This window comes from Chiroxiphia lanceolata, chromosome 1 (assembly GCF_009829145.1).
Source record: "Chiroxiphia lanceolata isolate bChiLan1 chromosome 1, bChiLan1.pri, whole genome shotgun sequence".
NCBI lineage: Eukaryota > Metazoa > Chordata > Aves > Passeriformes > Pipridae > Chiroxiphia > Chiroxiphia lanceolata.
This window is the reverse complement of record NC_045637.1, coordinates 86,000,989-86,010,411: the sequence shown is the minus strand read 5'-3', so window position 1 is coordinate 86,010,411 and position 9,423 is coordinate 86,000,989. Positions and strand designations below refer to the sequence as shown.

The 9,423-nt window shown below is 42.1% G+C and overlaps 1 protein-coding gene across 2 annotated transcripts in view; it reads right to left on the bottom strand.

The window, feature by feature from the left end:
- Positions 1 to 1,925: 1,925 nt before the first annotated feature.
- The window catches only part of GMDS (GDP-mannose 4,6-dehydratase), a 417,655-nt gene continuing 410,157 nt past the window's right edge, over positions 1,926 to 9,423 (bottom strand). The window contains exons 10-12 of one of the 2 annotated variants that reach the window (XR_004359692.1): positions 3,284 to 3,352; positions 2,775 to 2,917; positions 1,926 to 2,321 (exon numbers count right to left, since the gene is read on the bottom strand). Coding sequence is in view for 1 of the 2 variants with exons in the window: in XM_032702498.1 (XP_032558389.1) it covers positions 2,855 to 2,917; positions 3,284 to 3,352 (132 nt within the window). In the remaining variant the exon portion in view is untranslated. Of the gene's footprint in view, positions 2,918 to 3,283; positions 3,353 to 9,423 lie in introns of both variants that reach the window. The other variant, XM_032702498.1, reaches the window with a different exon arrangement.

Below are 9,423 nucleotides of genomic sequence, written 5' to 3'. Positions count from 1 at the left end.
ACTAAACCGATGTACAGAACACAAGTCTGTAACTGTGTTACGATTAGCTACATATACAATATCATTTCCCTAAATCGTAGTGTGTTACTGTTTTGTTTTAGGGTTTTTGTTTTTTTTTTTTCTGTTATTATTTATTTCAAGACGTGGTCCCATGGTCATTGCAAAGAGTGGTACTTTAGAAGCAATTAAAAATTAGGCAAGGAAGATAATGTAGAGGGAACTGAAAAGCAATTCAGACCTTTGCCAAATGGTCCAAGGCAGCGGGGCAGTGTGCATTTTGTCCTATCACAACCAGTAGTATGGTTTTTTCCTTCTTAAAAAGGGAGCAAAAAGCACAAGGCCGCCGCGGAGGGACAGCTTGGTCTAGTATCAGTTTTTGCTTTCCCATCCTTTTTCTCTCTCTGTCCGCAATATAGAGAACGAAAACAAATAATGAGAACGCTTCTCTTGAGTGCACTACACTTAAACATACCAAAGAAAAAAAGCCTGAAGTCGAAGTTTTCAGGTCTCTACAGAGTTGTCTAAACTAATATTCAGATGTACCAGCAAGACTCCCAGTGAATCACTGTAAGCAAAAAAAAAAAAAAAATAGTTCTCAGCAATACAAAAATGTGTTGTCATAAAAGCGCTGTGATACTTTTTAAAATTACTGTTATTCCATGCGCCACCAAAGACCCGCCACCCGCAGCCCCTGACTGCTTGTCCGAGGCGCTGCGAAGGGGGCAGCCCTCGGTGAGGCCGGGCAGGAGGAGCTCGTCCCCTCCCCTCAGCGGTCTCAGGATGGGGAGGCTGGGTCTGGGCACGGGACACCGCTTCTCCCGTGGCAGGGTGTGCGGCGGCAGCCCGCAGAGCACAGTCACAGACATACGACCACACACGGGTGGGTGCCCACGGCAGAGGGGGCAAGCGCGTACTGCCGGGGCTGTGTAGCACATTCGTGTGGTGTGAACGCTGCCGGAGGGGACACCTAATGCAAGGAAGGGAGTTTATTGTTAGTTTACTCCAGAAAAAAAAAGGCACAGGTGCGGAGTCGTACCCGTTCGAGGAAAAAACACCCAAGGAAGCTTTATATAAATATACCCACGCGTGAAGGTGTATACGCGCGGGATGAGAGGGAATGTGTGCGTGATGCTGCAGGGAGCTCCAGGTCTTCCCACGGACGGAGCTCTGCGACCAACTCGGCGTTGGTTTATGCTGGGAGAGCCCCGGTGCCCCGCGGAAACTGTGCGTGGGGGCTGGAAAGCCTCACACGCGTAGGGCAGTGGTTGGAGCGAGTGCAACGGGGACATCCTTCCCTCTCCTGTCCTCTCCGCCCTGTGAGGGCTCGTACACCGTGCACCTGTAGGAAGGATCCCAAGCAGCGCCTGGGCTTCCACGTTTTCCTTTCCCGCTTGTGCTGGCATGGTCGCACTTTGGAGGGGACAGCCCCAAAGGAAGCGGCTGCTTGGGCTGCCCGGGTGCGCTCCGCTTCGCGCTGCGCGTTTTTCACGGCACCTCCGGCAAATGCCGCCGTTGGCGACCGCTGCACCGAGCACACTTTCTCAGGCCGGCTGGCTCCCCCCCAGGCTGCTCCCGAGCCTTTCCTGTCACCCCACATCACTTCCATCACGCTACCCCTCCTGCGCCCAGCTAGAGCCACAGCCCCTAGCTCCGTGCTCAGCCACCTCCCTCCACTTTTAACAGCGGTGTCCCCCTATAGAAAGTAAAAAAGCAAGAGATGAACTTTGAGAAAGTGTATTTCCTGTATATGTCCCGCTTGTGTTTCTCACTCTTTGCTTACTTCCAGGCAAAAAGCTAAAACGATGGGAGTAATTGATGGGTGGAAGATCCGAAACCAACGGGAAATGTATGGGCTTGACGACCTCTGGATAACCCGGGTACCTTGGCACAAAAAGCAAGAAAATATTTACTCACCTTGAAGTTTCTATTTTTTTAAAGCTTTTTTATTTATTTTGTTTTTATTTCTTTAGTCATCTTTTGAGATGGTTCAAGTTCCTGTCTGAGGTTTAATTATAGTAAGCAGGAAAACGGTGGAGGGGGAATGGGTTAATTCTGGGGAGAGGGGGTCAGAAACCAAAACACCCTAAACCCCCGGACTGAGGTGGTGCGGGAGAAAAAGGCTTTCTGTGACTCATGCACACTCTGAAATGAAGATCTGAAAAACACATTCAAGCCCCGGCTTGACTGGTTTGAAAGCAATTCCAGCAATTAGGAATTAATTCGGCATGGTCAAAAGGCGATTTCACTGCAAGTTATATCAAGTTATCCAAACTTTTGCAGAGTTCAAGTGGTGGAAATGGGCCGCTGGGGTGGAGGTAAGGCTGCAGAAAAGAAAACCAGCGATTGTTCAGGAAAGGCCAAAGAGGGGAAACCGTGGAGCAAGGAGGGATGGTGAGCCCATGTTAGCGCCAGAGGTTTGCTGATGTTGTTGTTGGAGGAGAGGGAGATTGTGGGGTGGAGGGCAGGGGATGCTTTGTTTCTCAAATGGGAGAAAGTACTAAAAACATGCTGGAGGTCCTAGGTAATAGAAAGATGAGTCTTAATTAAAAAATTAAATCAGTGGGCTTGTTGCCTGATCAATATTTCAGGTTCAGTATGACCCTTCTCTAATTAATGGCAGGATACAGAGTTAGTCAAGGCAGGGCTGACCCTGGGATGATCTGTGGAGCAACAGGCACTGGGAGGATGTGGAGGGTGGAGGGAGGGATAAAACCGGGTTTGCACACACAGGTAGGCCAACAATAAAACCATCACAGGGAGGGGCAGGTACCAACCCCGGTGGCTTATGGCAGTGCTGGCCATGGGTTGTATCCCTGGCATGGCTCCTCTGATGCCTGCCCAGCCCAGCCAGGGATCAGGCATTGGGATTGTTCCTCATGAGCTCCACGTCAGCGTCTACCATCTCCCTGACCAGTTCCTGTAAGGAGGGAGAGAGACAGATCAGGGGCAAACAGGCAGTACATCAGGAATGCCCCAGAGCATGACAAGCCCCCTGGCCCCCCACAGCAGAACGAGGAGGGGAAGGGGCTTTGCTGGGCTCTTCCCACAGCAGCTGTGGCCCTGTGTGTGTCAGTGCATTGCTTTGCACTGGGGTGCCCATAGTTGCAATAGTGGCTGCTGTTTTCAAAGCAAGAATCCCTGCAGATTCACCGAAAATAGGGTTTCTCAGTGTGCCCAAGTTGTCCCACACAGAGGTCTCCCACTCCCTTCCCCCTCCCTGTGAATTGCTTTTAGAGGACGTGAACACCCAGCAGGTACAAAGCACTCCAGAAGAGCCACTCACATCAAACGTGACTCTTGGCTTCCAGTTCAGCTTTTGCCTAGCTTTGGTACAGTCCCCTTGCAGAAAATCCTGTGGAAAAGAAGAGAGAGGTGTTGCAAGAACCGTCACCTTCCCCACCTTGATGGCCTCCCCGTTGCTCATACTTCTCTGTGAGCCAAGCATGGCCAGGGCTGGACTCTTCCGAAGACAAAATACTTCTCTTCAAGATGCAATTTTAGTGGAAGCTCATATGCCTATTAATTCACCAGGAGGCAGCATGCTTTCACCAGGTTATTTCAGACTGAAACAGTTACTCTGTTTTTTGTGTGTGCACAGGGCTTGAACTCCAGCCTTATGGCCGTATAATGGTGAACATTTTGTAAGATGACGTTGTACGTCTTAGTCATGCTAGTGAATGAGCTGATTCAAATTCTTTTTTCCCCCATTTGTTTAAATAATGTAAATCACAGAGCAAACATGACAACTAGTCTCTTTCAAATAAAAACATGATCACAGATGATGCTGAAAGACTGTAATGGATATGGGTAACCATATGCAATAGTAGTAAATGTCCAGCTTTTGAATGTCTACTAATTTTCTTCTATAGTATTTTGAGCATCCACATGCAAATAGAAGTCTAAATATCTCATAAATTAAAAGAAATTATCTTGAAAGCATTATAGAAACCAAGACTTTGGTCATGTTCACCTTACTGTTCAAGTATCCTTAAAAGTGCTACCACACCAAAACAATCCCACAACCACTCATCAAAAATAATGTAACAAAATTAAGCAAAGGCAAAAGCTCCTTTGACTGCATTTCTAATTGAATACAAAAACTGACTGCATCTTTCTTTAAATTTCAAATAATGTGTTTAAACAGTTAGCTTTTTTGAACTGTATGTGTTCATTTAATAAAATATATTCTTTTTCCTCACAAGCTGTGTTTTTCTGTAGCAATAAATACTAAAATCATATCTGTCTAGGTTTAAGGAAAACCAGACAGACCCAGCTTTGTTAGAGAACAACAAGGCTAAGGCTGAATTCTCCTCTTGCATTTGACTTCATGGTGGTAACACAGCAAGCTTTCCAGAAAAACGCATTGTCTGCCTTTCTCCTCCCTTTTCTACCCTCTGACCAGCAGTGGAGCTAAGGAGCATTTTCTGACTAGATTTTTTAACTTGTACTGCTGCACGTTACATTTTTCAGATGCTCTCTTTTCTGCGTATGTAGTTCAGGTCATGTTAAGTTCCAAAATCACCTCATCCTGTGCAGTAAAATGTAGGAAATTCTTCTTCATAACTTTGCTCCAAAAAGCTAGACAGCTTGCTTCCAGGAGCAGAGGAAATCCACCAAAGGAAATACTGCACTGAAGAAGGGGATGTGGAACAAACACGTCTGCCCAGACTTATTCCAGGCAGCATTTTTACTAGTTCAGTTTTCAGGATAAAAAACATTTCAGCTCACCCTTAGAGAAGAGTAAACAGATGGATCTGAACAAAATGATATGAAAATAAAAAACGCCATGATTTCCTTAAATTAGACTAAATGATTTCCTACTGCAGCACTATAATGGGCTTTTTGAAACTGCAGCAGACATTTGAGGCCAAGTCATGCAAAACTGCATCAACTTGAGGGATCCCCTGGAGGGCCGTGTGAATATGGATTACAAAATCTGGTTTGAAATGGGAAAGACGCCTACTAACTTTGATAAAATTTAGATCAGACTCTAATGTGCTCATGGAGGTATGCCTTTTATCTGGAGTTCAGTTTAATTTACATACGTGTGTGTATATATATATGTGTCTGGAAACAAGGAAATCCTTCTTAAAATACTAATTTCAGTATAAAAACAATTGCTTTTTTATTTGGTCCTAATTCAAGCCATGAGCTAGAAGTGAAGTGTTTTAATACCACCTAGTTTTAAGTCATAAAAACCATATTGTAAAACTTAGATTTTAATTTTTATGAATGTCATGTAAGTAAAACTTTTACATCCACAATTTTCATATTGAATACATTCTTTGCAATCGAGCCTTATCTAGGATACTGGTTTCCTATTTAAAAAAACAATGGACTGTGAAGCATAGAATGAATTGTCATGGCCTGCTATATGTAGCTGCATTCTGCTTTTGAACAGCTTGGGAGCAGTCTTTTAACTTTCTTGGACAAATGGTTTTTGTTAAAACAGTTTATCTAAAAAAATGCTTTACCTAATTCCAGCCCTTCATTCAAAACCATAAACACTTATCTGCTGAATAGACCAAAATAAGGGTGGAGGGAGGTTGCAAATCTGTAAAAGTTATTTGCAGTGCTGGATTATACACAGAGATCACACAAACAACTAGTGTATTAAATCCATGTAGGTATAAAACCCACATTTTTCCTTTAAACTTTCAGATGCTTTAACAGTGATGCATTAAGGGTATTAGGGCATAATCTGAGAAAAAGAAAAAGAGAGAGAGAAAAATAAAGATTTAATATATATGATAATACGAATTCCCCAGCTGACTTGGGTTAAAAGATTAAAAATGGCTCTCTTGAAGAAGTTTGTGTAATTTTGAGAAATGCTAAACTTTATTTGTTTACTTGAAAATAGCATAAAATATCTCCCAGGCACCTTTAAATAGGTTCACTTACAGAAGTTACTAGGTACAGAGATCAAATTAAACCATACTATTAACACCATATTACACCTAAATTCGAGGTTTGATTGTATTCTTATTAGCCAGAGTTTCAACACGGAATGGAAGTGATGACTGGAACAAAGCTATTCCTGATTAAAGGATTGTATTGCAGTCATGTTTCCTGTATTTTTCTACAAGTAGCTCATAATATGAAAACAATAAGGTAATTACAATAAAATAAGAATATTAAAAAAGCTTCTCTTGGAACGGAATGACTACTTGTTTATATTATATAAGTCTTTCACTGAAACCAGAGATGCATCTGTCAGGTTCCCAAAAGGAAAAAATCCACAAAAAAAGACACCACTCAAAAAAACCTTCAGTATGTTGATCATTAAAGTGTATTGATTTTTCAGTGCCAGGGCATCACTTTCTGGAGGTGCAACCAAATCAGAAAGCAAAGAAAGAAGAGGTGAAGTTCCACAGGGGAAAATCTGGATTTTTTGGGGGAGGGAGGGGCTGGTTTGGTGGGATGGGGGGTGGGGGGGTGGGGGTGGTTCTTGAAAAACAGCTGTTGCTGAATATAAACTACCCCATATTCCAGTTCCTGATGGAAAAGCACCTGATGAAATGACACCACTTCATGTTTTGTATTCCTGCAGGATAACTTGTTCTGTGGCATTGTGCTTTACATGCTGACAGGAAAACCCAACCCTTTGACTCCATGAAAACTCTGAGGATTTAGATACTGAGCTGAGTCTGCAACCTGAAAACACTGGTTAAGGCTTTCTGTTGTTTTTACAGTACTCAGATCATGAATGTAACATTCTTTGCTTTTAGTTATCCATTTTGTGAGGAACAAGCCCTTATTTTCCATGGAAATAGTTAACATACGTGAATAGTAATGACAAGTTTTACCTGCAAGCTAAGAGTCAGAAACAACATCCAGGTAAATATTTAAAGGGAAGGAAGATGGAAGACAGCAGTCAAATTCTCTGTTGCCACCTGAGAGTAAATTCTCCTATGTCTTTCTCTGTAGCTCACTGTAATATGACTGTCTCTCAGTGAACAGAACAAGTTTATATTGTGCAAGTTTTTCCATTTTATATTTTCTGTAAGTGAGGCTGTGTAACTATGTAGAAAATACCCCATTATTACTAAATTTGCTTTTATGATTATTCAATTTTATTGTCCAAATGCACACACAAAAATACATACGGATAAGCAGAGAGAAATTTGTTACACAATGTGGTAAATCATTTTAAAATCATGAGACAAAAATGTAAAATATTTTAATGTAAATATCACATTTCCCAAGCTCTTGTTCTGAGTGTCATTGCAACTCCTATTATGTCTTGTGCAGTGATTGATCTGGTTTCACTGTGCAATGTATCACTGTCTCATTCAATTAACTTTGACTGAAAATTTAAAACCTCAAGACAATGTGAGAAAAAGGAAATAGTATGGCCTGAAAGAAGGCCAAGGCATCCTTTATTACTACAGCTCAGCTGATTCCCTCTCAAATGTGCCTTCACTGAAGCCAGCACTCAGTGCCAGCTTTTGCTTTCTCTTACACTAGAATAAAACTGAGATCAAGTCCTCAGTAAAACACCTGCAATGGAATTGTGCCCAGTTCCACTTGCTTTAGCAGAGACAAGGCTTTACCTTTAAAAATAAACAAACTTGATCTAAGCACATAACAGTTTTACTGCATCTGAAAAGCAGCCAGGGTTACATTTACAATCAGCACAACCGCCTGGAAGGTGATTTTTTACATCAGAGCTCCCATAAGCAAAGAGCACAGACCCAGCTTGGTGGAGGCTCTGGCTTGCGTGTTTAGTCTTGCACTTTTTTGCTCAAGAAGTTTTGTCAGAAAGGATTTTAAGAGTCTAGAGACCATAATTTCCTGTAAGCCCCACTTGTGTTTTAGTTTCCTTATTTCCTTCTTAAAACCATCACCTTTCAGCTTTAACTCATCCCATTAAAAGAAAAAATCAATAAATTAGACAGTGATAGCTTGCAGTTTTGCATTTTCATCATTATCATTGAATTATAGAATGGTTGGGGTTGGAAGGGACCTTTAAACTTTATGCTCATCTAATGCTCAGTCCAACCCTCTTGCACTGAGCAGGAACATCTTCAGCTAGATCAGTTGCTCAGATCCCCATCCAACCTGACCTCAAGTGTTTCCAGGGATGGGGTATCTTCTACCTCTCTCGGCAATCTCTTTCAGGGTTTCACCACTCTCATCATAAAAAGTTTCTTTCTTATATGTTGTCTAAATCTACTTTCTTTTAGTTTAAAACTATTGCCCTATTACCTTTTGTCCTATCACAACAGGCCCTGTTAAAAAGTTTTATCGCGGTTATGTATATATCAAAGTTTGTCTTATGAAACAGTCTCCCCTTTTGTGCCCTTTTTGGAGCATTTTTCATAGCATTTTTTATGAGGGTTCAAGTAGCATATCTCAGTAGTAACATCAGTAGTAATGTCACAGTATATATGGGCATCTGCTGCAGCTTATAGCTTGGAGAACACTTGTTGTCCAAGTGTTGCACATACTCTGGTGGCTGCATGCATTGCTCACTAGGCAGTTCTTTCACTATCAACCTTACCCCCATTCCCTAGTGTTCTATCACATTTGCCACCAGGCCCAGGGACATCATGTTTTAACGCAGATGCAATGTTGGAGAACAGTTACTGTGACTTCTTCCAAGCTATTCCCTGTGCACTCTATTAAGTAAAACAGTAAGATTTCATTAAGCAGAGCTGTATAGCCTGTAAACATGCACCTTGCTGGTGCAAAATTCAATGCATAGTTCAGCTAAGCTTGGATCAAACCCCAGAAGGAGTCACAGTAATAAGCACTGTGTCTCCTGTGTGCTGCTCTACGAGTACTTCTGGAGATCCATAAGGCAGAGAGAGCACTGGCTTGACTTCTTTGCAAAGGGTAGTGTTTGCTATAATATCTATAGTAACAGCGAAAACCCCAGTGTAATTGTAAAGTGATTCCTATCTCCATAGTAAATATGAGGAGACTGAAAATAAAACATATCCAAGAGCGAAGCCCAAGCCTAACAAGGAACGCAGTAAACATCTTTAGGAATTTAAGATGAGCCAAAATGTGTTGTCCCTCAGTTTTCATTTTTTCTTTCCACTATTCTTAGAAAAGCAAAGTTGTGGAGCAGTTAGGATACCAAGGGAATAGAAGAATGCCAGTGAATTTGGTTCCTGATCTAAATTTGTTTTAATGCAGCATGAACAGACTGCTTTCCACTCTTGGGTCAGCAGTCTTTTGCAGAAAGACAGTATTGTTCGCAAAGAACCACAGGAAAAGGCAAAGGCAACCAATAGGCTGAAACTCACATATAACTAAATGCCATTGAAAATAAGAGTCATAATGTTTTTTTTTCCCCTAACATGTTTTCCTATGCAAATCCCCTCCTTATTCAGAAAGTTTAATCTTTACTAAAACCATGTTGAGGGGGAAGGGGAGGGGAAAGAATGACTTGAGGAAAGGACTGATTCTGCACGG